This window comes from Nelusetta ayraudi, unplaced genomic scaffold (assembly GCF_046127955.1).
Source record: "Nelusetta ayraudi isolate G7.1 ecotype Tasmania unplaced genomic scaffold, CSIRO-AGI_Nayr_v1 ptg000111l, whole genome shotgun sequence".
Taxonomy (NCBI): domain Eukaryota; kingdom Metazoa; phylum Chordata; class Actinopteri; order Tetraodontiformes; family Monacanthidae; genus Nelusetta; species Nelusetta ayraudi.
The window spans coordinates 511366-527762 of record NW_027466161.1 but is presented as its reverse complement, the minus strand read 5'-3'; the positions used below and the strand labels follow the sequence as shown (position 1 = coordinate 527762).

The following is a 16397-nucleotide window of genomic DNA, read 5'->3' as shown; positions in this document are numbered from 1 at the left end:
GTGTGTGTGTGTGTGTGTGTTTCAGTACGCTTCACTCCAGTGTTTCTCAACCTTTTTGACCCTCAGCACATCTTTTACATGGAACAAAAATCCCATGATGTAACACCATCAACCATAATTATAATTATAAAATCACACCTTTTATCCTAATAATGACAATACAGTCTGAATGTATTGATGCCCCCCCACACCCCCCACTCCCACCTGAACTCTTTCCCTCCTTTCACACCTCTATCTTCCTGCAGCTCCATTACTGTTTTCAAACATGCAAGCTGCTCCTCCGTCAGCAGCAAAACTCCACCGGCGCCTCTTCAGCAGAGCAGAGATTGATGAAGATCTACGACGCTTCCAGAGTCACGACTCTGGCTGATGAGGAAGAGGAGGTTACTTAATTGTGCCCCCCCCCCCTCGTGGACCTGACTTTGCTGCTCCACCAGGCTGAGACATATTGCCCTGACTGTCAGCGACGCCTCACTGGCTGCCTGCAGATAAACAACTCTCTGCCTCTCTGCCTGCGTGTGTGTGTGTGTGTGTGTGTGTGTGTGTGTGTGTGTGTGTCGGCGTGCCCTGGCGCCTGTGTCGTCCTGTGTCTCCTGGTTGTTGCAGCACTGCCGATGGATGGATCAAGCAACGAGGGTGAGATTGACTCCGAGATGCTTCGCTGGATTGAAAAATGAAGTCGTTCAACAACAATCTGCCAGGCGCTGAATGATAATACAGCCTGGTTTTCATTAAAGATTACATCTAATCATGACGAGCATTACACCAATTGGCACTTACAGAATGTTTCTTTTTTTGTAGTTGTTCTTGGAACGGATTTAATATCTGATGGAAGCAACACGGATAAAGGAAATTGATTTTTTTTTTCTTTCCACTAATTCTTAAGACTCTCACCAAATCTCAGATATCATTTGTATTCTGCTAATCTGCACAAAGTCCGTAAAGTATGAATGATCTTTGTCAGCCCGGGTAATCGTGTACACATCAAGAGTATTGCAGCTGAATGTCTCTGTTCTCACTTTTATTCCTACTTCTTTCTTTGTTCAGCTTCTGGGGAAGGATTCGCTTTGCTGTCCAAATAAAAGCCACATCATCTCACCTCCTACATGAACTCACGGAAGCGTCTCCTTTAAATCTTATCAGCAGAAAATATGATAATAATTTAATTTAAGGCCTTTGTTTGCCAAAAATTAGAAGAACATCCACCTGAAGATTCTGTTAAATGTCAAGGGAAACAGAAGGTAAAGGCAGAAGGTTATTTTAATCCCTCACAAACAGGTGTAGGTGTGTTTTTGCTGAAGATTGATGAGGATGAGGAGCTCCACAACATCAGCTCCATCTCTCTGCTTGTTACTTTCTTCTCCACCTCTGGGAGAGAAACACTGCGCCGCTGCTCCACCATCCGTCCCTCTACCCCCACCCCCTCTCTTTCACTCCTCCCCTCATCTTTTCCCCCCTCAAAATGCATTTAAATGGGGTATTTACAGTTTCGGGAGCCTTTCTCATCTCCTCACACACGCTCTACAGTCTAACCCCAATCCTTCAACATCTGAGTGTGAGATGGCAGGACGCCGCGATTGCAGCAGAAGTAGGTCTCAGGAGATGCATGATAAACACCAATACAAGCAGCAAAACTGCTCTTTCCCCCCAGACATCCTGCAAACCATCAGTCGTTGTCACCACATCAGTTTAGATGAGTTTTAATCTCGGCTCAAACCATTCAAACCCTTTTCTTCTTTTTTACAAGGCACGGGTGACAATGAGGCCCGTTCAGCCCGTTCAGCTTTTTAATCGGGCCCACTGAATTTGAAGAAATTATGTTAACTAATGAATAAAATAGCCCTTTTCAGTGTTTTCAGAGTCATTTCAACAAAGAGCTAAACACCCTGGTGGTTCTGGTTGGTCCAGGGTGGTTCTGGATGGTTATAAGAGCTAACCACCCTGGTGGTTCTGGATGGTCCAGGATGGTTCTAAGAGCTAAACACCCTGGTGGGGCTTCAAAGACACTGATTTGCTTTGCTTAATTTTCCATTGACATTACAGCAATATGTTTTCTCCATAATATCCCATGATAGATTGTTTCCTCCTATGAGGTGACTCACCAGAACACTCCATCCATCTGCTGCTGCTCCGGCTCCTGTCAGTGCCATTGCAGCCCACCAGCCAAACAGTTTATAGCCCTCCCCTGCACTAGAGTGACGCTCCATGTGTGCTTCAGCACCATGGACAGAGCTGCTGCAGCGGCAGCTCTGTGTGTGAGCACGTGCGGAGATCTTACCCAGTCGCGGGTCGTACTGCCTCATCTGGACCTCCTCCACGTAGTCTGCTGGGAACCAGCCCGTCCTCCCTTTGACCGTGCCTTCCCAGAATCCTCCTTCCCCTATGCTGAGCACTGCAGGAGAGACACGAGAGGAGAGAAGCTCTCAGTCAGAACACTGCCGTCAGTCAACAAGGTCACATGTTCACATGTCAGTGTGCTGCTGGAGAGCCTTGAAAGGGGAAAGAAGGACAACAAGTCATGAGACGACAGAGAGATTTAGCTTCTCTCTGTCGGGTCACATAAGTTCTGGGCAGAATAGGAGAGAGAGAGGGAAAAATACACAGACATATATATTTACATATATATGAGTCAGCGTGTGTATATTGGCAAAACACAGCTGAAGAACACTGGAAGGAAGCGGGAGAGGCTGTAGTGAGAAACTCTCAGTCCTACCTAATGATCCGTGCAAAGGTGTATCGCAGACACATGTTCATTCTCTTTCATGCCATTAAAGATTTATTTTCTTTTTTTCACAGAGGAAAAAAAAACTATGAAGAAAGATGCAGAAGTAGAGAAAAACACGTTGAGGCGGAGAGGCCGAAGGAAGCAGGACAAGAGAGGGAAGTGGAGGGCTGAGAGGACACGGAGACGCTTGCCTCTGAGTTCCGCTGTGCTAATTAAAGATGAATGTATGGTTGATATTGATCTTCCCTGCAGGACTGAGGAGCCACGTTCATTCCTGCAACACTCATTCATAATCTTAACAGGCTGAGGAGCGCGCACGCGCGCACGCACGCATGCACGCAAGCACGCAAGCCCGCACACACACACACATACACACACTCCTCAGAGAACAGCAGCTGGAAATGAAGTTGCGCCTCAGCGAGCTCTCCTCTCATCCTCTGAAGCTGGTTGCTGGGATACGGCAGCGTGATGTTGCAGCCTGCTACATGATGTCGTCTCCTCCCAACTACTGTACATTCCACTACTGCCACATGTCAAGGCGACGTCACTGTAACTGCAGTCGCTGGCAGAAGGACTGGACGCGGCAGTTAAAGATCAAACATCAGAAAAAGTGCAGCAGGGCAGCAGCATCATAACTTCAGCCAGTGCACTTCCTGTTGAGAGACACGTGTGGGCAGCCGAGTGTGACAGCCGAGTTCAAATCATCCGCTGATCTGCAGCTGAATGGTTTCTCGTTTTCTCAAACCAAATTTAAAAAAAAAAAAGAACAGATCTATTCCTGCCAGAGTGGTTTACTGCTGGTTGAGTCAGTCAGCAGCAATGCCTGGCTGCCTCTTGGTATGGGGGTCAACATGTGGTGCGTGTCATGCCCTGCGGCCGGGTTGTTTAGACTAAATTCTTTCAAAGCCGGCCGTGAAGACAAGAGAAGCCTTCAGTCTCAGCCTTCACTCCAGTAACGAGGAGGCGTCGTCCAGTTCAGCCTAAACTACAATCAGTGCTGATTATTAAGATTCAAGGACTCTTTATGTCACATGTTAGGTGACACGTCAATGAAATGTTGGTGTGGCAGAGCCCGACATGACTGTACCCACAATGAATAAAGAAAGTGTTAAAAAAAAAAAAAGTGGCAAGTGCTATATAAGTTTTACAAAATACAAAGTTAAAAAGATCAAAAAAGTGGCCAGTGAAGATGTGGCTGTTGGAAGTGTTATGCAGTACAATATAATATAAAATAATTAGTTGCAACCAATGGAATGCAAAGAATGATACTATACTGTTTAGTATATAATAATACTCAGCTGAAAAACCCATTCTAACAGGAGCTTTTCCAGATGGATGTGTGAGATCTCAGCGCTGCAGCTACTTCCTCGAGATGCCGACCGACTTCCCGCTTCCTTTTTCACAGCTCTGGCTGCTCAGACTGCCACCGTCTGGGAGAGAATCGCTGCCAAATAGAGGTGAATGGCTGTTTAGCGACTCCTCACTGTGTAAAAAAAACAAAAAAATTGGCGACACTCACGCTCGACTCACGGATTCCTGCACTGATCCCCGTCTCTGATCTCAGCTTAAGACAACTTTACTCTGGTGGTCTCCTGGGAACGCACCCCCTCCACCTCTTCATCGCTCGCTTAAACCCTCCAATCTCTCCTCCTCCTCCCTCTCGCCTCCTGTCTTCTCAGCTCGGCTGAGTCTGCACTGCACTGCACTGCACTGGAAGTGTTGGGCTGAGTTCAGCGTATACCCCATGGGCAGACGTGAATAAGGAGGCGTGGCCTCTGATCCATCCGCCACTGGATGCCACTCAGACATGACAACGTTGTGACATGATGAATAGGATGGGGAAGGAAAGAGGCTTCATCTTGTCCCTCTCATGTTTGAGCCTTTTGAGAAACAGATTCCAGGAAAGGATGGAAGCAATTTTCAAAATGTTCTAACTAAAATAAAATCAGATGCAGAAGCGCCTGCTTTAATTCTTTTTGGTGTGCAGAAACTTTGTCTTGTGACTTATCAAAATGATGGGCTGGAAACATGATTGTCCAACTGTCAGAACAGCCAACAGTGATGCCGATGGTTAGATGCAGGCGCGCGCCGTGTATTAACTGCCGTTAACACGTGCGGCGCCTCGCCTCGCCCACACAGCTTTACCTGCGAAGGCCATTACGAAGCAGCGGGCGACGGCTCACTGCTTCCAGGGGCACAGCTGAGATCATCTCAGCTAGTTATGATGCTGCGGCGAGGCGAAGTTACACCCAGCTGAGGTGTTGATTGCCTTACGTAGTCATATGTTCTGTAGTTGAAACCCCAGCAGGGCTCCAGACAGAGAACAAAGAGGAACACTTAAAGCCACTGGGTTGAACAGTGAATTATTAAAACTACTTTAAATAAAACAAAAGGGAAGAAAACCTCCGTTGAGTCGACAGTATTTACATGAAGAGCTCAGAATCAATTCCCACAGCAGCTCAGCGCTCCTTCACGTCTCAGATCATCCATCTATTGAATAAACAAATGAACGCCTTATTTGTAAAGTAGTAAGCTGCTTATTTCCACCAGAACTCCAAAATGAAGTAAAAAGGAAGCAGTTCAGTATTATATTTTACTGGCTTCTTCTTGTGCTTCAGATATATACTTATTATTGTTGACTTATTGACGAGGTTTGGAGCACACCCACTGAGATCTGGGCTCTTTGCAACATCGTCCTAAAGAATCCCTGAATCCGAAGCCCTCGATCAAGCGGAAGCTACAAGACAGTGGAGTCACTCTTGATGAAATGACAGAAACAAATGCAACACAATAATAAATACACAAATTCATCCCCTTTAGTAGATTAACCATCATCCTATGAGGGATTTTGGACGAATCGATGGCGACTCAAAACTTACAAACAAACGAACCCTTTGCCTTCTCAAATAAACTTCTCAAAGAATTTTTTTTTTTTTGTTGTGCATGTCACAATGTCAATAAAAGTCCATTCTATTCTATTAAAATCTTTCCTGTAACGCAGCAGTGAGAGATGGTCTCTCGTCCCATCTCCTCGGCAGAGTGTGAACACACACTGGGCTCCAGTGTCTCTGCATGGCGGTGGCTTCAGGCACAGTGTGGCACCGCAGCGACACCTCAAACACCGAACCCGTGTCGAAAATTCTCCTGCGCAAAAAAAACCTGGCGTTTGGTTTCCGTCCGGCCACTGGAAACACTGGAAACCGTGCAAACTCGTCTGATTCCCGGGGGAGGGTTGGTTGCCGTGGCGACGCTGTGTTGGCAACAGCAGCACAACGGTGAGGCAGGAGGAAGGCAGAGCACGGCTTCCTCGCGTGGCCAGGAAACTCTGGCAGTGCATCTGAGGACATGCACACGCACCAGTGCCTCCCCCCCTTCCCCAACATGTTTCCCACATATCCCATGGTGTATTGTTGACTCACCAAAACACTCCATCCATCTGCTGCTGCTCCGCTACCCTCCTCTGTCACATTATAGAACCCACTGTGGCCCACCCGTCAAACAGGATGCCCAGTCCTGATCTAGAGAGACTTTGCAAGGAGGTCCTGAGCAAGACAGCAGTTGGGTTTAAACACAAGATCCATGCCCACTGGTCCCAGTTTACACCACACCTGCATCAGACACAAGACTTCTGTCGCATTTCAGGTTCCAGAGCAGTGATTGGTTGAAACCACAACCTTCTTACCAGCGGCCAAAACTGTAACAACACAGCGCAGCAGTCACAGCCCACTCAGGCACCTGACGCACATTACATTTTCAGTCATTATCAAGATTTCTCTGTCAAAATGTGGCTGTGTTTGAGCGCCACTATGAAGCCGTGTGGTCATACTGTTGCGGCGCAGGCACGCTCAAACTGTGCAGAACAACATTATAGGTGCAGGAGTGGAGCAGGGGCTCCGGTCGGCTCCTCTGGTGCCATCAGCTGCCCAGTGATCAGCTTGGAAACACGCTGATGCAAACAAACACTGTGCAGTCCAGTTTTCTGCTGCTCCCATCTGCTGCCGTGGCCTCCGGCACGACCGCCGCAGGACAGACGGTGCGTGAGTGTGAGCAGGAGGCAGATTGCAGCAGAGAGGCCACAGGAAAGACAGAGCAAATGTCATCAGGCACAAAGAGGAGCTGAGCAGTTAGAGGAGGAAGATCAGAGCAGCATGGAGGAGACACAAGACAAGACTGTCATGACTGTCCAGCAAGTCTGCTGAGAGGTGCTGTCTGTGTGTGTGTGTGTGTGTGTGTGTTTTGCCCTTGGTTAAGTCAGACTCAGCTCCTGGTTTAAAAATAGCCTGAGTGAGAAGGCAGAGCTATTTATACTCTTCACACACACTGCCTGTGCACTTAAATGCATCAATGCTCCTGTCAGTGTGTGTGTGTGTGTGTGTGTGTGTTAAGTTGAATCTATAGGTGCTGAGTCACTTATTTTATTTTTCCATTTATAGCTGTCCTTTTTTTGTAAATATGCCAAACAGACACATTCAGAAACGGGGGATGAAGGACTTTTCACGACGCGCTCACTTACACACGGGCGTCCTTTTTTTTTTTTTGGAAAAAAAAGAGGTAGCAGCAGCAGCAGCAGCAGCAGCAGCAGCAGCCGTGCTGAGAGGGCGGCCGGTGGCTCTGTGCCACCAGTGCACTCACACTGATTCAGCGAGGGAAGCCACACAACACTTGGCAAAAGTGCAGTGTGATTTCCATAAAATGCCGCGCCGGGATGGCTGTGCATTGAATACGCTCTCATAAATTAAAAGGAGGGAATGTGGTCGGCTCAGACGTCGCACTTCACATCCCGAGCGCCGGCGCACAGGAACGCCGACCTGCTGCGTCACAGTGGTCGCATCTGCAGCCACTTTGTTTAAAGTTGCTCTGTTAAAGGTCCAGAGTGGAAAATTTGGCTTAATTTGAATTTGGTAAAAGCTTAATATACTGCCCATAAACACATACAAAAATGTGTATTATTGCAGTGCAAAAAAAGTCATTTGGTTTTCCTTGGAGTGGTTCTTATATGGCCACTAGCGTCGATCCCGGCTCAACTCTTTGATTGCCACGGTCGCGCTGTGTCTGCCTGTCACGTGTTTGTCTGTGATCCCACATCAAGAGGAAAACTGGACGTCACCCGACGGGGCCTTAAACTACGAGTCGTCTCTCTCCTCTCCCGACTCTGCAGCATAACTGCCACACAGCCAGCCAGCCAGCGGGCTTCCAACCCACTGATGACTGGGTGTGAACACAAGCCAAAACCTGACTGATGCAACTCTTCACAGTTCTGGTGCTGCTCCCTGCTGTTGGAATGGTGCACATGGATGAGGTCTCATTGCATAATGATAATTAAAAAAAACAAACAAAAAAAACACACTGTGCATACTGAACACCGTTTCCAAAAAGATCCAATAAGAAGATCAACAAAGAATTCAATGAAGAACATTTTTTAAATGAAATAGAATTAATCTATTTGTAAAAGATTCTTTTATTTATTGGAATTGATGCTTTATTGAGAAGCATGCACCGCACTATTGTGTGTGTGTGTGTCCGCACATGATATACAGCAGGTCTAATATAAAAAGAAAGCTGCTGCTGACTAAGGTCTTTCTGGCGAGTGAGAAAACCTTCTCAGCCCGTAGCTGTGTGTGTGTGTGTGTGTGGGGTAGTGGGGGCATGGAGTGTGTGAAGGTGAGTGCGGAGAGCATTCCAATAAGCAGAGTGGGGCTGTTATTAGATTTGGATCTCTCTCTCGCTCTTTATTAAACCTCAGTTCAATTCAGTGTAACAGAACCGAGCTGCATCTTTATTAAACCAGCGGCGACGAAGGCGGGTGGGGGTGGGGTCGTCATTTCATGTTGGAAGTACAAGATCCCATTAGAATACGTGACAATACGCCTGTAATATAACCAGGAGCAGGTAAGAGGAAGACAGAGGAGAGGAAGGAAAGGTTGCAGGTGGAAGAGGGAGGGAGGGAGGGAGGGTGTCAGGTGGGTGGGCACTTAAGAAGATGGACCAAAGGAGGAAGTCCAGGGCAAAATGAAGTGCCCTCCATAAATATGATGAGTCAGGTATTGATATGAAGGAAGGAGGAGCCGTGTGGCGCAGTCCTCCACTAATCAGCAGGCTGGAGGCAGAGCGGCGGGGTGGGGGGTGGGGGGGAGACAAAATGAGAAACAGGGTTTTTTATGAATGACAGAAGAGTCTGGAGTGTGGGGGAGGTGGGGGGAAAATCAGAGGGGGGAGGGTGATCAGGGCGGAAGTGTTGTAAATTACAGTAGCAGGAGGAGGGAGGAGGTGGTGGTGGTGTGGTGTGTGTGTGAGGGAGGGGGGAGGGGGGGGGGGGACCGGAGGCTGACTCAGAGGGATTCCTCTCCTCCTCCTCCTCTCCTCTCCTCAGCCCAGACCTGAGGGGAGCCTGCTGACGTTCCCTCTCTTCCTCCTGGTGATTCTCACTCCGTCGCCGCTTCTCTTCCAGCACTCAGGTGGCCCCGCAAATAGAACGAGCCACTTTAATGTTACCGTCTGTCTCCTTTACTTTTTTTGTTTTACTCTGTCCTCAAATGACATAAAAACTTGGAAACCGGGAGCAAACTCAAACAGAATTGTAAAACCTGCCGTGGCTGAATCGCGTCGGCGTCGCACCTGATTATACTCGCAAAGAGCAAACAACGACAAAACAAACGGCAGCGTCGGCGCTGATGTATGAGCCGTTGACCGAGCCATTGATTGTGAATAGATCGGTGATAGATCGTTTGTTGTGCAGTCGTTAGTCATGCATCTGGCCTGCTCTGATTGGCCGGCTGCAGAGTCACACGAGTGATTGTGTTTGCGGCGTGATGAATGAACGCAGCGTAACGAGCGCAGCCAGATCACGTGCTGGCCTGCTCTCCATCTTAGATACGCGTCCATCCATCGAGCAGCTGAGCAAGGCTTCTAGCAGCCAGCAGGGGGCGAAGTGAGCAAAGTACCATGAAACTGTCATACAATAGAGGGGAGGTTACAAGTGCAGGTCACAGATCGGAAATAAGCGGAATAAGAGGAGGAATGAGGAGGAAAGAGGAGCAGGTGGAGGAGGTGGAGGAGGTGGAGCAGGTGGAGGAGGTAGAGCAGGTGGAGGAGGAGGAGCAGGTGGAGGAGGTGGAGCAGGTGGAGGAGGAGGAGCAGGTGGAGGAGGTGGAGCAGGTGGAGGAGGAGGAGCAGGTGGAGGAGGTGGAGCAGGTGGAGGAGGTGGAGCAGGTGGAGCAGGTGGAGGTGGTGGAGGAGGTGGAGCAGGTGGCTGCTTCAGCAGGGAGCAGGGACACAAAGGGGCGGGCCTATGCACCCTGCTGTGACTCTGATTGGACAGCCAGGAGGTGACATCAGCCTCCTTGCCACAAGGCTTGTGACACAGTCCAGTATTGATAATGAGAGCGCACAGATGCACGTGAATGTAGGCGCGCGCGCACACACACACACACACACACACACACACACACACACACACGCACACACACACACACACACACACACACACACGAGAGCTTGGAAGGTTACAAATGAAAAAAAGAGCGAAGCTGAATGATGGCTGCAGCGAGAGGCCTGGGGTGTGGACGGTGAGGAGGCTAATTTCTCCTGGGGAACATGACTCCACTCATCCTCCAGCCACACTGCTGCCTCCACTCACTACATTCACATGCAAGCAGGCAATTAAAACATCTATTTGGTCACTTGGTCATGCCTAGTGAGGCTCGGTGGGGAGCTGGGGGCAAGCTGCCGGCAGCAAGGAAGCTGCTTCTCCTCCATGGCTCCTCAGAAGTCAAGTCTGACATTGCTAATACTTCCATTTCTGCCCCCAAAGGCCTTTCAATTATTGGGTGATGTACACATGATCATTATTCCAAGGACCACTGACTGAGGTGATCAGTTAATTGAGGAAAATCTTGTCTTTTAAGGCTGGTAGTTTGAAAAGCCACTTCTGGAAGAGCCCTGCTTCTAACGTTGCCTTCATCTTGCAACCTCCACCATCACGACTCGCTTCATCACCAGGAAATCAGACTGGGCAGTGACACAAAGTTCACAAAGTTCAAGGAGACTCTACATTTGAACGCCTCTAGAAGGGTTTCCGGAATTCTAGGAGCTGTACACCAAGTGCAGAGAGACACTGTTTGCTTGGCAGCAACTTTGTTCATCAGAAGGACGCACAACCTCTGGTTGGCTGCTATCCACAGCTGAGCAGTCCAGCAGGTAGCCCGGCCCAATGCATTCAGTCCAGAATGAGACCATGTGGAGCACATTGCAGAGTCTGCACACGTCTTTTAAACCCAGTGCACGATTTGACCCTGAAGGTCAAAGTACGACATCAATCATCATCAAAAGAAAACAGGTTTATCTACAGGCTGTGCACTTTGCTTCCCTTTGAACTCCTTATCAGTGTTCATAGAGCCAAAATCCTTTGGCCAGTGGAGATTCTAACGGGTTTCACCCTCCAACCTGAGTGAGGTTTAATCTGACAGTGTAAGAGTATCATCAACAACCCCACATGACCTAAACTGCAGGACTGATAGTCTGTCAATAAATGGTTCCAATTCCCAAATCCAATATTATTACATAGGATCAGTCAGCTGGGAGGTTGGGCAGTGGTCTGGTCTTATGCTCCCTTTTTTTTTTTTCCACCCCTGATTTCAGTGAAGCAGCCTTTTAATGAACTCGCAATTAACTCTCCAAAACAATTAAGATCTCTGGAAAACAGCATCTTTAACCTTCTGTTTGCAGCCGGCTGCAACAACTCACCGCTTCAACTTCAACATATTTGAGAATGAGAAGGGTGTTACTCATCAAGAAGAACAATACAAGCCTTTTGTGACATCACAAAAGGCTGTTTTCAACGTTTTCAGCATGCTATATATATACACACATATAAGACATAATATTAGTAACATGAGCGCAGGGATGCTAACCAGTAACAGGTGAACTGCTCAGACCCGATCGTGTCCTGAACTAAACTCCCATCACCACTAGGGGCAGAAGAACATAGCTGTGCTGCAAACTGACAGCTGCTGCTTAGGACTTGAAGGATGCTGTTTGAGTTGTGAGGGGAAACACACACTAATGTTCACACACTGCAGATTACACATGCACACAAACACATGCGCGCGCGACACACACACACACACACATACACACAGCAACTGCCAGACAGAAGTCAAACTAATTTGAGCAACACTCACTGTGGGAAGCTGCAAATGAAGGAGTGTAAATTCACCTACTTAGCACACAGACGCACAAACTACTGAAAAGCACATGCTAAAAAATGACTAAATGTGAAGATAAAACATTTGTACTAATTATATAAAAAAAAATGTATATTTTATATGAAGCAGATATTTCTTGACTCAGTAACAACTGTGCTTGACTTAAGAAGCAGACGCACCTGTTGCTTGGTAACGAGCCGATGTGTCTGTCTGCCTGCCAGTGGCAGCAGTAAAACTTGCCTTTAACACGTGCATAACAAACGCATGTGTATAAACATGGCTATTTTTGGGGAGATGATCAAGTGCTGAGGGGGGAACAGACGCGTGTCTCTGATAGGTGGTCGGCGTGTCAGCGTCACTAACAAGCTGTGCCACCGCACGCCTTCTCACACACTACCACAACACCAGCAGCTAGGACTGCTGCTCTACTGTGTGGGATGCCAGATTTTTCCATGAGGACCTGGTGTGTGTGTGTGTGTGTGTGTGTGTGTGTGTGTGTGTGTGTGTGTGTGTGTGTGTGTGTGTGAGCGGTCCAGGTATACTCCAGTGCCTATGGCCGTGTTAATATTCTGCACACAGGAGGTGCGGCCAAAACCCCATTAATCATGTTTGTGAATGTCTAATCTCAACGTTACTCGCTCCACTTTCATTTTCACGGCTGTCCGCAAGATTTATAATGGCGCCGGGGAGGTGTGCGCGTGTGTGCGCGTGTGTGTGTGTGTGTGTGTGAGACGGTCACAGGCGACGAATGCTTTTGCTGCTGCGGAAGCGGCGGCTCTCAAACGTGTCACCTTGTTTGGAAGCGGCTGCATGGCCTCCTTCCTGCTTCTCATTCCGCCACCTGCCTTAAATCACAGACGCCGTCGTTTTTTCACATTGGGGTGAAATGGGGAGTGGGGGGGGGGGCACCTGCCTCTGCACCACTCGTGCATGGAAGCAAGGAAGCTTGACCAGGTTACAGTGGGACGAGCCCCTGTTGTGGTTACCATGGCGACGGAAAGTGGCCTTTGAAGAGACGTGGGTCCGGATGATGGGATCCGATTACATCAGAGTGTGTGTGTGTGTGTGTGTGTGTGTGTGCGTGTGTTTGTGTAGTGGACAAACAGAGAGAGGTGAGCAGGGGAATGGCGGCAGAGGGCTGCCGATCTGTTTCAGGGCTCATCAAACACAGACGCACGCAGAGAGGCTAAAAAATGGCAGCGTCTGGGAGGAAAAGAGCTTTATTTAAAAATCCCCGTTGCCGCCAGCGGCAAACAATCAGGCAGCCTGTGGCAGACTGGCTGCTGGCGAGGAGCAGCTCAAGGAGCTCATTAGGTGAGTCTAACAGTCGGCCTGCGGAGCCCAACAAGGACCAACCCCCACATCCCTACTAAACGGTGGACGTCAGTGGGGTCAGTTTGTCTGGACCAGCGTGGGCAAACTGCGGTTCGGGGGCCATATGCGGCCTGTTAAGCTTTTTAATCCACAGAGTGGTTCTAGGTGGTTCTGGATGGTTCTAAGAGCTAAACACCCTGGTGGGGCTTCAAAGACACTGATTTGGTTGCAACTTTGCTTTGCTTCATTTTCCATTGACGTTAAAGCAACATGTTTATTTATTTTGTTTCCTCCTCCATCCATCTGCTGCTGCTCCGCTACCCCCCTCTGGCACATTGTACAACCCACTGTGGCCCAGCAGTCAAACTGTTGCCCCCTCCTGGTCTACCAACAACTGCAGGATACTGCAGGATACAGAACAGTGGCCCCCTCCTGGTCTAGACGAAGGCTGTCTGGAGACACTGATGATCTCAGGAAGCAAGGAGACACCACGGCCCAGCGACAACTCACACTTTCCTCCAAGCAAGTCAGCAGAAGGCGGGGTGAGGGAGGAGGTGGGGGGTGCGTTCTACGGCTACATGTCACTACAGGCGCTAACTCTAAATGTTGCAAACGGGGGACGACAATGTGGAGCGACAGGACCACGTTGTCATCCTCCGTACTGGAAATTTTAAAAAAGCAACATGTTTTCTCTCTTTACCTTCATCGGCCTCATCAGCGTCATCGTCACCAGCGTACCAGTCGTCATCCTCATCGCAGATGACCAGAGCTACAGAGCAGCAGCAAAGCAGTTAATACAGGCCTGAAACAAGGGAGCGCCTTTTTGTTTGCAACTCATCTATCGATTTTTTGATGAAATCGTTATCTTCTTTAATTTTCAGCACCTATTTTGGACTTCTGTTTAACCCAGTTTCCTTAAATCTTCACACCAGTGTTACAGTTCAGTAGCCCTACTTGTGCGTGCATCTTTGTGCTGAGACAGGAAGTCAACGCTGGAAGCTGCGCTCCGTCTGTGCACAGCTGCGTGAGTAACAAGTTTATTTGAGCGTGCAGAAGGAACTTTGCAGTCATTCTCACACGACTCCTGATCAAAGCGCTGAGTGGCCCCGCCTCCCCGCCCCGAGGCCGCGCACCCACCGTGAAACAGTGTCGGCTCTTTGATTTGACCTGGAACAACTCTTTCAAAACAAAGGCTAAGAAGGCGATGAAAAGGTGAAGTCTGATGGATCTGTTTTTGGGTTTCGCTACTAGAGTGAATTAATAAAAGGTCATTTTCTGTGCCAGGTTATCCTTGTTTGTCTTGTTTTCACTTTAAAATATCTAGCAGAAAAAATGAATCATCACAGCCCCTGGAGATGACGTGAGATAAAACATGATTTATGTCAGAGTGACGCTGCCCCTTCAGAGCTGAACAGAGGAGTTTTTATTGCTTGTTCCAAAAACTCTACACACCCTTTTCTCAAAGCACTGATATAAAGTACTACGCAGAAAATTAGAATCTCCTGAAAAGGTTGTTTTATAATTGCCCATGTCTGAACTCTTCTGAGGAAACACAGGACAGACTTTTTAAAGGCTCGGTACCCTTTTGCAGGTGTTTTGGATTCTTTGGACTCTTTGAAGCTACAAAACTGAAGCTTTTCACAGTATTATAATTTTCTGAGTTTGTGGGTTTGTGGTTTTAAAAACATATCTTAAACACCAAAGTTAAGTTAAGTTAGTTATCTAACAATCCCATAGAACAGTCTGCAGAGAAAACATCTGAAAAATTAGGGTTGGGAAATTTTCCACAAAGATTTTGTTGCTCTTTGTGTTTGACGTTTCTGTTGAGAACAAACACCATCTGCTAGTCACAACACCACATCAAGACAACACAGTAGTCTAGGCCACTTCTAATTCTGACTCTTCACTGTATGCTGTGCTGTATTTACCCTCTGGTTCCTGATCCAGTTCTGACATGAGAACAAGGAAAAAGAAACACAGACGTGATGACTTCAGGAGAAAATCACATCCACATCTGCATTCACACGCAACTAAGAAACAAAATGACAGCAAATAATAAAAAAGGGCTAACATACACACACACACACACACACACACACACACACACACACACACACACACACACACACACACTTGACTGGGATTCTGCATCAATCTACTGCTTATTACTAGCACATAGCCCAAAATCAATGGGCTCAATTAAAGGGCGCAGTGTGACACATCTGACGGTGCTCCTGCCTCAGCAGGCCACCAATCTGTCCTATTAGGTGAAATAATAAGTGGAGAAGCACGAATACTAACACAACTCAAATACAAACACGCACAATCACAGACAGAGGGAAGAACTGCAACACTGTTACCCAGTCTGATCTCGTCATAAAGATGCTCTTCTAAGTTAAGACAAAAAAACAAAAATAAAGATCAGGCGTGAGTGAAAGAGTGAATTAGTGTCAATAAAGCACACACAGTCCAAAATGACCACAATTCACATCAACAAAAGAGCTTTCCTAACCAACCCATGGCATGGTGACTCAGGGCTGGACTGCAGGAGGCCAGTCAGCACAGGTGCTTCTGATGTAGTTCCCTTAAAAAAAAACAAAAAAACCTTTTGTCCTTTTGCTTTTGTTCTGCTCCTCGCCGCTTCACCCCTGTGCTCCACTGCCAGAGCTCCCCATCAAGACTATTAGCAACTCAACCATTCATGAATGCAAATGAGATGAAATACATTATATATCAAAGCAAGGGTCATCCATCCCTTCAAGGAAAAGCTTTTAAGGCCTGTCCCGTCCCTGCAGTCTGGCAACTTCCTGCTACACCGCCACATAATGGCACTGCTGCCTGGAAGACGGACACAAAATTCCTTTTAACAACTACACTGAATTGTCTGGCAGTGATCAAATAAAATCAGCGTACCAACACGAAAGCTCTGTTTTCAAAGATGATTTGACAACTTGGACATTAGACTTAACAATCCATGTCACCTCCATCCACTGTTGCCCCCTTTTGAAAGCTCTCCAATGGGCGGAAAAATGACTCAAGTTTCCCCCGTTTGCATGGCAGAGCCCGAGGAGCAGAGCGAGAGCAACACGGCAAAGGTTACCGTGGTCAGTGTTGCATAACCAGGCCAGATGGTTTGATTTGGCCGAGCCGCCAGG

At 47.9% G+C, this 16397-nt stretch overlaps 1 protein-coding gene across 2 annotated transcripts in view; it reads right to left on the bottom strand.

The window, feature by feature from the left end:
- Positions 1-16397, bottom strand: part of shank3a (SH3 and multiple ankyrin repeat domains 3a) — a 176202-nt gene that overhangs the window by 33490 nt on the left and 126315 nt on the right. For both annotated transcript variants that reach the window (XM_076049282.1, XM_076049283.1), the window contains exon 14: positions 2279-2392. In XM_076049282.1, coding sequence (XP_075905397.1) covers positions 2279-2392 — 114 coding nt within the window. The remainder of the gene's footprint in view (positions 1-2278; positions 2393-16397) is intronic.